This window comes from Syzygium oleosum, unplaced genomic scaffold, assembly GCF_021117445.2.
Source record: "Syzygium oleosum isolate NSW1041296 unplaced genomic scaffold, Sole_v2.1 Sole_v2.22, whole genome shotgun sequence".
NCBI lineage: Eukaryota > Viridiplantae > Streptophyta > Magnoliopsida > Myrtales > Myrtaceae > Syzygium > Syzygium oleosum.
This window is the reverse complement of record NW_026607506.1, coordinates 4201367-4217778: the sequence shown is the minus strand read 5'-3', so window position 1 is coordinate 4217778 and position 16412 is coordinate 4201367. Positions and strand designations below refer to the sequence as shown.

Below are 16412 nucleotides of genomic sequence, written 5' to 3'. Positions count from 1 at the left end.
GTGACACGATCTTTCCAAACTCGAACGCGAGGTCGATTAGAATCCACAACACCCAGACATCGCGATCAACTTTTTTGCACCGTGTTAGTACGCGACCTATCTATAAAATGAATAAGGACATCCCCGAATCTCCATCTTCCCACGCCGCCCTAATCACGTCTAATCTTCAAACGCTGTCAAACGTTTCACAATCAAAAGGACACGACTCCAAAGTTCGTTGCCTCAGGATGCTTGAACAGAGGCAATTTTCCAACTATAAAATGAAGTACGATTATTGAGAGTGCAGTGTAGTAAAGAATGCAGATACATGATGTCCAAAGTCCCAACGACCATTTCATGTGTTGTCCAGCAAAGCTACAGAAGCACCAATCATCCAAACCAAGCACCTAATCGAAGTCGGGAGCCATCAAGATTCAGTGATTACCAAACAAGCCAAGAGGGAAATAGAACACACTGCAAGATATATACCCGAACAGATATTTTCAACTAATAAATTAATACAATCATCTCAAAGGCCCTAGGGAGTCCTGTTCGACTTTACAGTTAAAACAAACTCAGTTACTCGTCCAGAGTCCGTATCGCTCGTTTAGCACCCACGAGTCAAAGTAATCAGAAACCAAAAACCCAAAAAGGAACAGAATAATAACAACAAACATATAACTTACCACATTAGTACTCCCTCTATGATAAAGAATTTTCTAGCTCACCCCCGTTTTGCAGACATTCTCCCTCGATTTCGGCATTAGTTTCTTCCCACGGCAAAGTGCATCTTCTCCGGCTCGCCACGTATATTCTGTCGTAATTCGCCCAACATCTTTCCTCTCAACTCATTACCAAAAAACTTCCATGCCACAATACAGCAAGATTTTAACTGGTTCCTACGTCCATGTATTCTCCTCAACCACTAGATCAGAGAAAACTCGGTCCTTCTTGCATCGCAGCTTATTAAAAAGAGGGGGTATGCAAATTCAGATATGCCCAACCGTCTGCTTAATTTCTTGATGGGTATTTGAAACCTTCCACTTACATAGTCATCTCAAAGCAGTTCCTCCCCAGATACAAATGCACTCTAGTCTGCCTTCATATTTACATTAGATTCCTTTGGGTTCCTCTGTATATGTTAGTAGATGTACTCTCTAAATAGCACCAAATTCCAAATGTTCCCAATTTAAGGCAATACAACCAACCTTAATGCCACCTCTGTAGAAGAGACAGACACAGACGCAGACAGCGGCAACAACGAGCATCGAATGGATATAGGGCCGATGAAGCAGCCCGTGCGAGGCTGGAGATCTCCTACCATATCTTGTTGCCGCAACCGCACATCTCGTGCACGACCCTGCACTTAACTGAGACCGGGCATGCTGGCCAGGCTCTTGCGCCACTGACGGCTGCGATTGCTCCATTTCACTTCTGATTATCACAGAAATTTGACTGTTCTTCCTGTCAGCAAGTTTACAGGACACAAGCTCATTGTAGGAGTGATTATTCTTCATCACAGCATAGGAATACGGCGATTGCCCGTTTGCATCCAGAAGGGAGTTCCAGCCGTTTAATCCGATCTAGAAAGAGATAAAAACAATATTAAGTATTAGGACCAATGTAAACATCTGGCAATCACATGAGCGCGTGCGCCTATACATAACATCTGTCTAATTCATAAACCACACTACAAAAAACGAACAAATTCAAAATAAGCAATTAATACCGAAGTATTCAGCATCACATATGAATAAGATACAGCATGGTATCTCAAAAGGGAAATGTAGGTTATAGATTGGCATTGCCCTACATGGCTACATTATAATACAATTTTGCATGCCACAAAAATATGATTAAGTCGAATTTTAATACCTCTTGTGGATCATTTGTCAGGGCATCGACTATATCAACTGAGCCCCATGTACAAGCAGCCACATGTAAAGGTGTAATACCACCAGGTCCCACCATATTTGGAGTGAAAATGTATGTTTTGCCAGAGTCCTTGCCGCTACTTATATGGTAGTGCAGAAGCAGGTCGACCATTTTCCTGCACTTTCTTCTGACTGCCCGATTCAAGAGTTGAATTTCCAACAAAGCCTCCACGGGCTCACTTGATTGGCCATCCCCATCTAAGTAGCTTGATACCGTTATCTCAAGGAGCGTCTTGACCAGGGCACAACAGTCCCTTTCCACTGCGAAAGTGAACAAATATTTGTAGCGGCACAGAGAATAGTCAGGATCCCTAAGCATCGAAGAGGTTGTATTCCTTTGAAATAGCCATCCAAGTTCGTTCAAGAAATGCAGGATTTCAGCTCTCGAGCTGCCGCGACAACCAGAATCTTGATTTCCCTCATCTGGATTGACATCCCTCGATCTTGGCTCTTCCTCCAGTTCAGACTCAAGCAATCTCAGTTCCTTGCATATTTTAGCATCAGCTATTATCACAGGAAAGCTGTTGCCTTTGATACCATTTTCAACCTGTTGGTAAAATCAATGTGAAAGACACTATAAATATCAGAAACCAACAAACTAAGCCAGCGACGAAGATAAAAGAATATTTTGAAACAACATTCCCTTGAATTCAAACGAATAAAAAAAACCCCCAAATGAGGGGACATAAATCAAATGGGAGAAGTGCTACCTCAATGAAACAGCGACTAAAAGCATTCGGCAGCCCGGCATTAATTTTGAAAGTCCCGACAGTTATTTCATCGAGGGATCCCTGACTACTTACTTGAGTAACTTCTTTTGATATATATCCACCCTTGTAAGTCAAATGAATCCTGCACAAGTTGGACATAAATATCTGGCCCAATGTAGGAAATAGTTATATAGGAGAAGCTCAGTGGCAAAACAGATCCAACTTACTTTGTCTCAGGACTATCAAGATTCCTTCCCCGTAATAAAAGTGAAGTCTCTTGCCCACCCACGATGGCCAATGGAGATACTGACACCAATTCCGGAGAACAAGTTTTCCAGGATTTACATAGGTGAAGTTTTCCTGAAATTTACAAACAACAATCAGGAATTATGAAAATTGAAGGCGGTTGTACCGAAAAGGCCCACTTACACAAAATATTCATCCCCATAGCTAATCATTGTTATATATGATATCACATTTAGCAACTCTTTTTCCAAAGTCCTAATATCATACAGATATTGAAGCAAAGAGTAAGAATGAAAGCAATAAGATTACGCTCTTCCTTTACTCACCCTCATTATGTGATGCTAACTTTTTGCCTGTATGCACTAAAAATCTTCCACTTCTCCAAAAGTCCGTATCTGAGTTTTGAACCAAACTCTGAAGGTGCTGGAGCAGGTTTCCATCGAGCTGCAAATTATTACAGAGTTAGACAATAGCTTCATAAAATGTGGTAATCACCATAAAGAGAACTCACTCACTTGCTCCCAAGCATCAGATGACATTGACAAATAGACAGAAAGAACCACACAACCAGGTCTTATGTAGCTCTCCATTTCCATAGGACTGTTAGAAAGCCAACTGAAGATCTGAAACAGGAAATTTGGCAATCAGACGATAGATTGACCACTGGCTAAGAGCCTAAGACTGTACAATTGCTGTACGTGTCAATTGAACAAGGAACACCAACTTCAAGCGAGCTGCAAACACAGTACCTGTGACCGCAATGTTCCAGGGAAATGACTGGGGTCCTTGTTAAATAGCTTAAACATTATCCGGCCTGTCCGGTCCTGCTTAAAAAACAAAAGAAACCACAGAAAAATCAGTTTGATGTTTGCATGCCACCGTTGAGAGAAATGACTGATGGAACTAAGCTACCTGGGAATCCAAAGTTAAGCTAGAAGGCGAATGATCAGACCCAGATGAAGATGTATAACCAGTCTGATATGGAGAACTTTGATACGGGCCGCAGTCAGGTCCTTTACCAGAATCCCTAAAGAGCTCAAGAGGCACCGTATGAACACAATTCCGAGTAAGCTCAACACTTCCATTTATCTCCGTGCTGGTTGACATCTTCTCAGATTCAATAGCTTCTTTCAAGGTCCGCATGGGAAACAGCTTCTGCACCATCGGAGGAGAAGACAATGGAGATGGCTCTTCAGTGGGATTACTGCTGTCAGAAGAGTAGTACTTCCTAGAAGTCGCTAATTTCGGTGGACTGTCGTCCTCAGGTGATGAGCTAAATAACTGCAACGGTAGATTAGGCCGCGTTTCTTGGATTTGGCAATCAGAATCTTCGACTGGAGATTGGTAGCTGGAACTGCTCCTCTCTCCTCCGACTGAAGCTAAGTCAACAGTACCCCTCCGCACAACGGCACCAGACGACAGGTCAGGGCTTTTCAACTTGGTTCTATCAGAATCGCTGCTTTGGCTGCTTCCCTGAGATAGAGCTGAAAGTGCATTTGGAGCAGATGAACCAAGAGTGGCTGAGAGCACTTGAAGCAAGTCCATAGTAGACGGCGAGGACATGTCACGGTTTGATCCATCCTGATGCTTTGAAGATGTTTGCCCCATCACTGCCCCATTCAAGTTTTTGAAAGTGGAAAGCCTAGCAGCAAGATCCCTCGGCAAAGTCAAGGAGTTCATCTTGCTAAGAATCTTCACAATATGTTCTTTGTCAGGAACCAACATATTATTGACACTTCTCTCATCAGTTTTCCCTACAGCACAAGCGACTTCACATTAAAATGAGAAACATAGGTTCGAATGATACAAGCTGCTAAACCACCAAATTACCTTGGATGCGAGCTAAAGACGCTAACAAGTTGACAATATCTAAATTTTCATGAGCAGTGCTCTCTCGATTTGCATGGACTAGAGGCCTCGAATTAACATCCTCCGCTTGTGTTTTCCTTCTCCTACGATTGTGACCAGCAAGCCTGCGTCTACAACTTCTCTTTCCCTCATCAAATTCAGACAGGGGGTGGAACCTGTTTAGAAAATATTTTCCTCATTACATGCATCAAACCACAACAGGGGATTTAAGAGTGAATCAACCCAACTTCCAACACCAAATAGAGCAAAAGTGCCAGAAACAAGTGGTACATGTAATGCTACAAATAAAATATACGGACCATTTTAACATTAGGCTCCACAACTACATGCTCAAGCAGGAATGCCGTCCATTTTCACGGATTCCTTACTTAGTTATGGTCACCATCACCGCCATAAAATCAAACACCCAGGAGAAATAATGGAACTATTTCATTAATACATATCGAGCAGAAACTACAAATGCATAACAAAGGGATCAATTAAATGTTCAACCTGCTACACTGTTGGCAAAACCTCTGCATCTGCTTCCCCACCAGGGCTTTTGCAGACTTGCTATGGAGCTCGCAAACTTTATGGCGCCGGTGATAGTCCTTGGCATTCGAAAGATCTTCACCACAGTCGTCCACCTGACACATTGGGTAGTTACCGCCCGGTGACCCAGACCGAACCCTTTTGGGGGGCCTCGACACCGGCTCCTCCACATATTTCAAACCACCACCCAGATTCAACCTCAAGTTCTCATCATCTTCATCCCCGGCGCCATTCTTTTCCAATTCATTAGCCGTCTCTTTCTTCTTATGCTCGGCTGTTGCTGTGCCGGGCTGTAAAATCTCCGATTCCAGCGGCTTGGCCACAAACCTGACATTGTCCCAATTCCAGGAACTGGGGTTCCAATTGTCTCTAAGATCTTGAAGCCGAGGCATCTGCTGTTGCATTTGCTCGGGCTGATATTGATGATATAGATAATCACGCTTCTTTGCCATGGGAGGGGCTTCACAGTATCTGCTAGAAAGAGCACTATGGACGTATATAGGAGCTGCTACTTGAGCTCCCACCTCCTCCATAGCTCAGAAAAAATGAACCTTTTTGTATCCCACCGACCTGAATCCAAGAAGAAAATTTCCTAACTGATTTTTCATCATGGTGTACCTCTCCACACATGGAAAAATTCATATCACGAACAAGAGAGAGAAACACTAAATCTGGTCTTCAAAACAGATCCAATATAGGAGAAGTCAGAACTTTTCAAGTCCATCTATGTACTATACCAAATTCAATCAGATTCGAGCGGCTTTGTTTCAGGTATACGTAAATACCGAGCACAGATTCAGCCTTTTCACACAAAGGTCATGTCTTGAACATCCCAGGAAGCAGATGAACAGTGAAATCGAGAAAACAAGAAATTCAATACATACCTCCAAGCAATCACAGAGACGACCAGTTCCACATCTTGCTCAGCACAAACCAACTCGCTGCTTGAACTCAGATCTAAAATATCCGCACAAAACTCAAATCTGGAGCATACCCTTCAAGCCTCTTGCTTCTCAAAGGGGAAAAAAGGAACAAAAAGCAGAAAAATAACGCCAGAAAATGGGTCAGAGCCCAGAAGACGAAACCCCCAGAATTTCCCAACACTTGACTGACAGAGAACCAATTCGCGAACGCCAAAAAAGAAAAAATCGCAACTTTGAAGGACGAACCACCACCACCACCATCCACAGCAAACAGCAGCAGCAACTTTCTTTTTCGCTTTTTCTCCCCCTTCCTCCTCCCCTCCTCTTCAACTTTTTCCTCGTGCCCCTCTCTCTCTCTCTCTCTCTCTCTACCTTCCTTCTAACAAACTTCTCTTTCGGTGCGTGTGCGTGAGTGTGCGGCCGTGTCTGTGCGGAAGGGGGGTGGCAGGAACCGTAAATCGAAGCAACAACGGGGGGGGTCGTCGCTTCGAGCCTATGCCGACCAAAGGACGAACGAAGAATCCAAGAGCCTTCTCACCTCACCCCCGCAGCGTCTCCTCTGTTCTCCCTCATCTCTTTCTCTCCTTCTACATGCAGTAACTCATCAAACTTGCCATTCTTGAAACGCATAAAAAAAACACCCAAAAAAAACCAAAGTGGCAAAAGAGAGATAAGGAGAGGAAAAGAAAGGATCTTGCCGATTACCCTTTACGTAAAAACTTGATGAGCACCCACCCCCACCATTGATGTACCGTACGAGCTGGGCCTGTACCGGTGTACTGGGCGCGTCGCCTCATTGGCTGCCATAGGTGGGGGCCACCAGCAGCCCCTCGATTTAATATTTTAAATTTAATGCGTTTCGTAATTTTCGAATAAATTAAATCCATGTTAGGTCTTCTTTTTCTTTTTCTTTTTCTTTTTCTTTTTCCTCAAAGTTAGGTTTTCGAGAACGCGACTTTTATGCAGAGGAATGGTAGCTTTTTTGGGATTTAGTAGTACTTGTGTTGTTGTTGTTATCATCATCCTGCGGCTATTGAAAATGTCTTTTGCGGTCTAACACACTAGTTTAGGGTTGGTGCCCTAAACAATGAGACTGCCTAAAAGAGTCCTGAAGCTGATAAGGTATTTCACGGCCGTGTGCTAAGTTAAGGTCGCGTGTTCGGGTTAAGTCAAGTCATTGGGGAGTACTTTTTATGTTTTTCGCGGTCTAAATACATTATCTGGTTAATGTCACGAAAAATCCAAAACAGGTAAACCTGTTATAAATTTAGCCCGAATTAATTTTTTGACCGCCAAAAGCCCCCAAACTGGCACACCTGCGACTCTTCGTTAGTTTCCGTTGAATTTTACCGTCAAATTTCTGAGTTGGATGACACGTGGCAGTTGACGTGTGTACCGGTTTGGGATTTTACCCTCCGTTTGTCACAGATGTACCAGTTTGTGATTTTTCGTTATATTAATCAAATTTAATGGTGGGTAAATTTATCACAAATATATTAATTTTTGATTTTTGATGGTCAAAAAATTAATTTAAAGTAAATTTGTCACAAGTGTACCGGTTTGGAGTTTTTCATGACGTTAATCTTACATTATTTTAGGGTTGGTGTGTTAAACGATGAGATTGCTTTTATCAGTACACGAAGTTAAAAGAGTCACGACACTAATAAGGTATTTCACGGTCGTGTGCTAAATTAACGTCACATGTTCGGGTTAAGTCAAATTATTAGGAAGTACTTTTTTTATGGCGCGTGTTAAAAAAAATTTGAAAATTTGGTAATTATGGGTGTTTCGATATCTATTTTTATAAAAGTGGGAAATTCATAATACTGACCCAAAAGAAATATATGTATTGATGTCGAAAAGCAGTGATTAAATCGTATAGTTAATATCGTGCTTGAGAGAAGTGAAATCTTGCAGGGGACTCATGATGATGCAATGTTGGAGTGGGAATATGTTTCTTTGTTTGGAATAAGCAAAGAAAATGTAGTGGTTAATCTCATCAAGAAAATAAAATGCCCATAATTTTTAATTATCACGGTTTTCGTAAAAATGGTGAGTAGTAATTAATTCCAAAGATTATATTGGACATCGCCATCGAGATTTTACAAATGTTATGCCGTTTGAATCCGGAAAAAATTACTTCACCCCACTTGCAATCCAAAATCTAAAGTCAGCGAATTCATCGTTATAGTCTCACCAATGTACTAGCAACTAGGAAGTCTCTAGCATAAGATATGTCGCTGTTCAGCAACGCGACATGAGCCTTTGAAAGATTTTCTCAAGACGCGATTTGACCTCGTGATCTCGTAAAAGATAAATGACTCATTTAGCTAATCAACGGTAAGATGAAAGTGGAGAAAAGTGAAAAGTTGTTACCCTCTTCAAATTTAACCCCCGGAGTAAAAGCCAAACATAAGATAGTGAAAGGATGCAATACTACTTTTGGATAAAAATTCATTCTCCCATTTATTTTCCCTCTCTTTTCACGCAATATCATTTCAACTCTCTTGACTTTCCTTACGCTTTCTTTCCAGTTTTTACAAACAATAAGATGGAAATCATTTTCTTCATTTCTATGTTTTTTACCTTTTGCTTTTCTCAGCTTTTTTATTTTTTTTGTCCGAATATAGATTTTATTCGAGATCCCCATGAAGTGTTAAAAATCAAAGACTTCAACGAGATTCGGCGTGTCTAATAATAGAAATTTGGAACTTACTTTAAAATATTTATCAAGTCAAAATCTACACCGAATTTAGTAAAAAGTGAGGTTACTTATTTCATTCGACGACAAATATCTAGTGAAATTTAGATTATCGTCGATTATTTGAATTTGTAAGACGTACCCACATTCTTGAAGGGATATTTATATGGTCCGCCAATTGCATAAAGCCCAAAAAAATATTTATATCCTTTCAGTTATTATTCATTAAATTTATCTTTTAATTTTCTGCACCTGCAGCTGTAGCACTTATGATTGTGCCCTTATTTTTTTTTTTCAATTTTATCGAAGAAGCCACCATGTTTGCCTTAGAAACAAAGTTGGAAAAAAGAGAGAAAGAAATAAAGGGATTGAAAATTGAAAAGCGAAAGGGGCAAAAGGAACAACTATGACATATTATTGGGACAAAAAAATTGATGATTATCTTAATAACACTATACAAATACTTTTTCAATTTGTCATTTATCTTCATTTTAAGGTTTATTTTAAACCCCACCCCAAAAAAAAACACGGATGAAATATTGGCCGATTGGAGCATAATGAAATGATTTTTTTCTCACATTTTATTCTCTTTATTTTTGCCAAATACCCAAAACAAATTAAGTACTCAGGTGTGGTTGGGTCATATTTATTTTGTTTTCATCTATAAACGGCAAAATGAATTTATTTGTTTTAGTTTATTTAAACTTATCTTGATAAAAAAAAAACTAATGTTTTGTCATGCCTAAATCTCAAGTGTACTTTTTATTTACAAGTCGAAATAAGTTAGAAATAACAAAAGTAGCGTGTTTATGTTTTTATAACATAAAGGTTAATACCACGAAAAACTTCAAACCGGTGCACCTGTGACAAATTTACCACGAACTAATTTTTTAACCACAAAAAGCTTTAAACGTATACATCCATGACAAATTTACCATCTGTTGGTTTCCGTTAAATTTTACAGTGAAATTGCTGAGTTAGATGATACATGACAGTTGATAAGTGTACCAAGTTTGGGATTTTACCCTCCGTTAATTACATGTTTATGAATTTGTGATCCTTTATGGAATTAATCCAATTTAACAGAACCTAATAGAGGGTAAATTTGTCACAAATATACCAGTTTGGGCCTTTTTATGGTCAAAAAATTAGTTTGAGGTAAAATTATCAAGAATGTACCAATTTAGGGTTTTCCGTTGTCAAAAAAATTAGTTCAGGGTAAATTTGTCACGAGTGTACCAGTTTAGAGTTTTTCGTGAAATTAACCGTAACATAAAAAAAAAAACTACTTTTGGCTCAAAATAATACCATTATTGTTTATCAGACATACTAGAATTGTAATTATTAAAAGACCATCAAGAATTTCAAAGATGCTAATAACTCTCATGGCATGATAAAATAAAAATAAAAAAAACATGAGCAGCAATAAATGTCAAAAAGAAGTCGTATTTATTCTGGATAAACCCGAGAATTCATGACATTGGATAAGTGAAACGGTCAAAGATTTCACGCCACCGATAGTGAAATTTTGACTTCATTTCGTTTTTATTTTCCGCGTCTGGTTTTTGATTGGCAGCTAATAGATGTGAATGTGAGACTTTACACAAAGGAAAAAAAAAAAACAGAAGAAGATTACCCAAATTCCGAATGGGCATAGCATGGTTTCATACTTGTAAACGCCGGGTGAGAATAGAAAAATTAGATTCACAAGACATCTTTACAATGTCCCCAGGATGATTTTTTTTTTTTTGTGTCATCGTCTCAAGGATGATCAGCGGACCCCAAGCTGGTATATATGTAACGAATTTAACCAAAACTAATTTTTCCCCGAACCGATACAGATATGATAAATCTACCCAAAATTAATTTTCTGACCACGAAAAATCTCAAACTTGTACATTTATCACGAAAAATCACAAACCGTACACTTTCAACAAGCAAAGGGTAAAACCCCAAACTGGTACGTTCATTAATTACGACGTGTCATTCAACTCAACAATTTAAAAGTAAATTTTAACGGAAATTAGTTGATGGTAAATTTATCACAGGTTCCAGTTTTGGGTTTTTCATGGTCAAAAAATTAGTTTTTGGTAAATTTGTCACGAGTATACCGATTTTGGATTTTTCGTGGTATTAAACCGTCCATCTTAAAAGTTAAACTAGACCATTGAAATCATGATTTTTACTTGTTTAGAGCCAGTGTTGTTCCTTTCACGTATTGCTCCTAATTTGACTTGTATGTAAGAGGGGGTATTGAGATATAGTTTCACATCCTTAATAACAGTTCTAATATGCTCTTTATATTCATGCAGTCTCCCTTCACCTATCACTTTACGCTTTTCTGTTTGAATAAACATTATATTTTTAAGTATAATAAAACGAAAAAAACCAAAATAGTGGAATCAAAAACCAAATAAATGTAGATTATTACGAGTTTTTTGTATGTGATTTACGGAACTATTATTATCTTTTTGGGGAAGTTTTCCATTCATATTGTACTCGAAAAAGCGTACCCCCTTGCTTGTGAAGAAAAGTGAAGAAATCAATCAAAACTATAGATAATTAGTAATTTTGTGATGAGTGTCGAAACATGAAGAAAATATTTATGGATAACCAATGACAAAAAAAGTTTCGCATTGCAATCCTGAAACATTAAAGTTGAAAAACGAGATAAGTGCAACATCATTTAAGATTTTGGTCTTCGACCCGTAATTTACGGTTTTAGAAAAGCCTCGATCGAGTCTCGAGGTCACTGTCGATGAAATCCAAGCGTCAGATACCGGGCGTGATTTTATCTTACCTATTCGATGGATAAAAGTGAAAATGAAATCAACCAGGGCAAAAAATGACATCTGGAAATGAACTTTTGTTAAATAATTAGCGAGCCAAAATTTAATTTTTGACCGGTATAATAAAATGTCATTTCTAAAATAATGAATTAATTTATCTGGATGACTGATTCCCGTCTACTAGATTTGTTTATCGAATCGGACGGCATTCTATAAATAATTATTTGAATTAGTGAATTCATTTAAGAGCATTAATAGAAATTTTTCCAACTCGTTTTTAAAAAAAAAAATAGATTACGCAGATAAGTAAGTACTCATGACTTTTTAGCATCATCCCCTTCATTATCAATTGACTTCAGATTTTTTTTTTATGTCAAGTAGTATTGTAAAATTATGAATGACGACATGTAGATTTGTATAAGGTTTTTTCAATATTGAATAATTTCTCGATTTTGAATAAAAAGTAAAAAAAAAAAATCGGCACGAACTCTCGGGAGGGACCAATCCTTGGTATACCCTTCGCGACCCTAGTTCCTTTTCGTCGTAACTTTTATAGAAAGCGTCCGGCACATGAAAAATCCGATGTGCTTAATACGTCGCGACGCTTCAAATAAAAAACGAATTCGAGTCGCAAGGGGCACGGCAGATGATTAATTCCCCGAGACACCGTAACCAAGGCGACGAAAGAGCCTAAGGTGCAAAACTTGGAGCGTGCTATCGAGTTTCCCGACTCAAGGAAAAAAAGAAAAAAAAAAAGGGGAGCATCCTATCAAGTTCATGGCGTACGGAATAAATTGATCACATCTTATCGTATCCCCCACAAATTTTAATTAAAACAAACACGCGGGACGGCCTCCGTGCGATGCTCGTCGTTCGCCTCAACTCCGAAACTCTTTTCCGTTTACGTTTTTACCTGAATCCGGATCCCGCACGGACAGAGTCCCGTCGTGGCTACCGATCAAGCGTAACGCCGCACGCGAATCTCCCCGCGATCAACGGCTCGCGTTCGTTCGGCCCCTACGGATCCGGTCCAAAAACATAAACCGAGACTTTTCCCCTACGGTACCCCCCCCCCCCCCCCCGGTCGGAAATGAGCCGGGGAAATGACGGAAATAGCCTTTCCGTACGTGTGGGGGTTGGGGGTGGGGGGAGTTGAAAGGGGATGATGATTGATGGTTATGTTGAGACCTTATCGTCCGGACAAGCGCGAGAGGGAACCAGCTGTATTCGGTGTACGACACCTCAAATTCTGTGCACCTGCTCCGATTTTATATACATGGACTATAGAGAGTGACTGCCCTTTTCTTTATTGGCCATTTTCACCATGGGTCACATAAACGAGCGTGTATCTTTTTGAATAAACGATCCTCCTTTTCGTGTTGAACGCATCGAACATCGAGATGCCTCTTAATAGCCCCGCGGCTCACGGAGGTTTCCGGTTCAGAGTTCCTCGCCACGGAAGAGGGGCCGCCGCGACTCCCGCGGGAGCCTCGACAGCCTTTGCCCGTTTGATTTATATGGACTGTGGGCTTTACGGATACTTTTCTTATTTCAATGTTATCGGGTGGCCTGCGCCCCTCGATCCCTCCATATCTCTTGTCTTCCCTGGAAGAAGAGAATACCGTCGATATATTTTACATCTAAGGAATTCTGAGATCCAAGCAAAAGCCTAGATGAAGCCATGCTTAGGACATCATTTGTTATATGGTCATGTAAAGGACGTGCGTCTTTTAAATAAATGATCCTTTTTGTGTTAACGCATCGAAAATCAAGATACCTCTTAATAATATGGTTAACAAGTGTCTCGAGTTACTTTTTCGAGTCGTCTTCCTTCGAATTTTGGTTTTAAATTTTAGCTCGGAAAAATGTTGCGGCATCGATGATTTCCCTTGATTTTACCATTGCGTCGAGATGCGATAATTATGCGCGGTCGATGGTAAATTTGGATTTTGAAAAGGCAATTTGTCCTTTTTATCTATTGATGAAATGTGTAAATTGAGTTTAAATAATATTATTGGAGATAGTGACCTAGCGACCTCCTCGATCCTGATCAGACACTTGGCATTGCCAAGTTGGCGATGTGTCCTAAGGTCTTCGTCTTTGTGTATGGGCAAGTGAAGTATCCATGCCGCGTGCATTGAGGTTTCGTTTGTTTTTCAAAAAATAAATAATTAAAAAAATAATTTCTTAAAATATATCACTTGTATCGTTCGAAATAACTAGTTAATGGAATATCTATAAATTATATATATATATTTACACACACACACACACAAGCACCCGCGATATTATGAAATCAAATTGTTTTTAATATGCTGTTCAACCTTTTATTGATACTATAGCATACAAAAGATAGAGTAGTTCTCTTTACCAAAAAAAAAAAAGATAGAGTAGTTCTCACTTTATAGGTAACTAATTCCATTTTCTCTCCATTAAATACCCGCAATGTCTTTACTTAGATACATTTATTATTGATGGGCAAAACATTGAAAATATTTTGAAATATTCAAAAACTTGTCAATTTCACATATATGAATATATTGAAAATCATATAAATTGTCTATGTACGTGTTGCGTAGATGACAACTACCAAGTTCCGTGGGAGCGAGCGGGGCGGACGGTCCCTGGCTGTTGGGGTCCATCCACTGGCTTTTATCGGATCCAGATAACGATGGATCGTCCATCGTTGTCGGATTTTCAACAACGTGGGAGGCATACAGAACATATCCTCCCACTCGATAAAGAGAGGAAAGAAAAGGGGGGGGGAATTTTCCGAGGTTTCACTGTAAGGATGATCAATGTAACAATTTCCCAACCCAAAAAAAAAAAAAGAAAAAAAAGGAAGCACGGGAGATCTCGCTCGCCGGCGAAGCCCCGATCAGCCGAAAAGAGTGACCGAAATTCAATTCGCAGATCTGACGAGCTAAGTGATGAGATGCACTTGCGAGCCGTGTTAGAGAAATCCCACGTCAGAGAATTGATGTGGCGGGATGTGACTGGCCCACGACTTCTTAAGGTGGGTTTGATTGCATATGTTGATCGGCTCGGATTTGAGCTCGCTCTTGGTGATCTCCCCGGGTGAAGGTGTCGAGCTTCTATTGTGCGTTCCCAACGTTAAGTACCGAACTGGCTGTAAATGAATTTTTGAAATAAACGAGTCATATCGACAAAATTGCTTAAAATAAGAATATATTTTTTTGATAAACTTAGGATATTTAAGAACTATTCAAGCCGAAAATCATGCAATTGCACCTAGGTTTGAACTTTTTGTATATTGAAGTCTTTCATCGTATTCGATCGCTTTCCGTGCACCGGATTGGATTGGCGCGGCAATCATTAGTTGAAAACGCGTTATACTAGTTCAAATTGACAGAGTGCTGTTTGCATTTCGTTGTGCTCATACTTTATAGTATGTATGAGTCCAATGTGTATCAATTGTTAGATCATGTGAATGTCACGAGAGTCGCGGTAACGCCCGACGGATGAAATGAAGCGGGCTATCGGCATCGTAATTCGGACTAAGAATATCTATCTCCTGGATCAACGGCGATGGCCATGCCACGTGTCCTAGGCCGTACGCGCTCGTGCGCTTCTTGGTGTCCGGAATCGAAGGCCGGCAGAGCGCCAACTGTTCCCCTCGAATGGGGTTTTATTATTCTAGGGACGAGTGCAGGGAAGTGGATCGTACGCACGTCCACGTGGGCTCCAGCTGTTTCACCATCATCGTGATTAAATTTGTCTCAATCATGCTCCATGGAGAAGCTTAGATAGAATGGGATCGTAATCAAACTAATATCTCCGATAAAAAAAAAAAAAATGGAACTAATGGCATGTGGATGGTCACGGGACGCGAGAAACCCGTGCCTCGCGGTGTCGAGGCGCCGCCTCGAATGCCAACAATATCTCTCGCCGAGGCAAGAGGCAGGGAATGAGGTAGGGCCGGGTTCCGCCCCGCCCCGTCCCGACCTGTCGATCCATCTCGTATCGTGCCATAATAATTATATTTCTATCCTATCTTATATATGAATTTGCAATGCAGATATGAAAAAAAAAAACCTTCAAAACCAATATTTTATCTTCCTAATGAGAAACTATGTGCAAGTACAAGCCTTACTCTTTTAAGAGATGCAATCTCGAAAAGTTCTATAGGTAACACATAGGAGAAGAATGAGTTTATTTGACACATGAGGACTACTACACACTCATAAGACCTTTTTTTAATTACACAAAATGAAAACACGATGTTATAATAATGTGATGAAATAAGCAAATTGCCAAATAACAATAAGAAAAATGGGTATTGAATCTTTGGTGTGGTTACCGATGGTACCTCACCAAAGTAGGGGAAGCAAACTTCCGACTAGGGCTGCCTTGCTTTCTAGGTGTATATACCTGACAGACTGATAGAACCTCATTCTTTGTTTAACATGCCGGTGCCGATGTCTGCATGACTAGCCCCCTGATTGAAGAGAAAGTTTTTTTTCCTCTTCCTAGAGAATATCCTCGTATTTTATGTTTCATAATTTAGACAAAGCAGTATAATAATGACTTTCTTAAGTTCATCGTTATTATAATAATGTGATGAAATAAGAAAATTGTTAAATAACAATAAGAAAAATGGGTATTGAATTTTTTTGGGCAAATTATTGTGCAAGTGGGAAGGTGGTTCGCCATGCATCATTGCCAAGTCAAAATCGCCTCGTTTTGCATGGGGCAATGGTGGGGTAAGT

At 39.8% G+C, this 16412-nt stretch overlaps 1 protein-coding gene across 2 annotated transcripts; it reads right to left on the bottom strand.

The window, feature by feature from the left end:
* Window positions 1-465: 465 nt before the first annotated feature.
* LOC115669795 (squamosa promoter-binding-like protein 14) lies at window positions 466-6844 on the bottom strand. Of its 2 annotated transcripts, none has more exons than XM_030590923.2 (11): window positions 6154-6844; window positions 5231-5839; window positions 4700-4893; window positions 3782-4623; window positions 3619-3696; window positions 3385-3492; window positions 3196-3313; window positions 2851-2983; window positions 2624-2765; window positions 1855-2460; window positions 466-1562 (listed from the first exon to the last, which is right to left on the bottom strand). In XM_030590923.2, the coding sequence occupies exons 2-11, from the start codon at window positions 5800-5802 to the stop codon at window positions 1137-1139; spliced, it is 3219 nt and encodes a 1072-aa protein (XP_030446783.1). In that variant the 5' UTR covers window positions 5803-5839; window positions 6154-6844; the 3' UTR covers window positions 466-1136. The 2 variants fall into 2 exon arrangements, with proteins under 2 accessions (XP_030446783.1, XP_030446784.1); XM_030590924.2 differs by having other exon boundaries at window positions 3619-3693.
* Between the last annotated feature and the right edge of the window lie 9568 nt (window positions 6845-16412).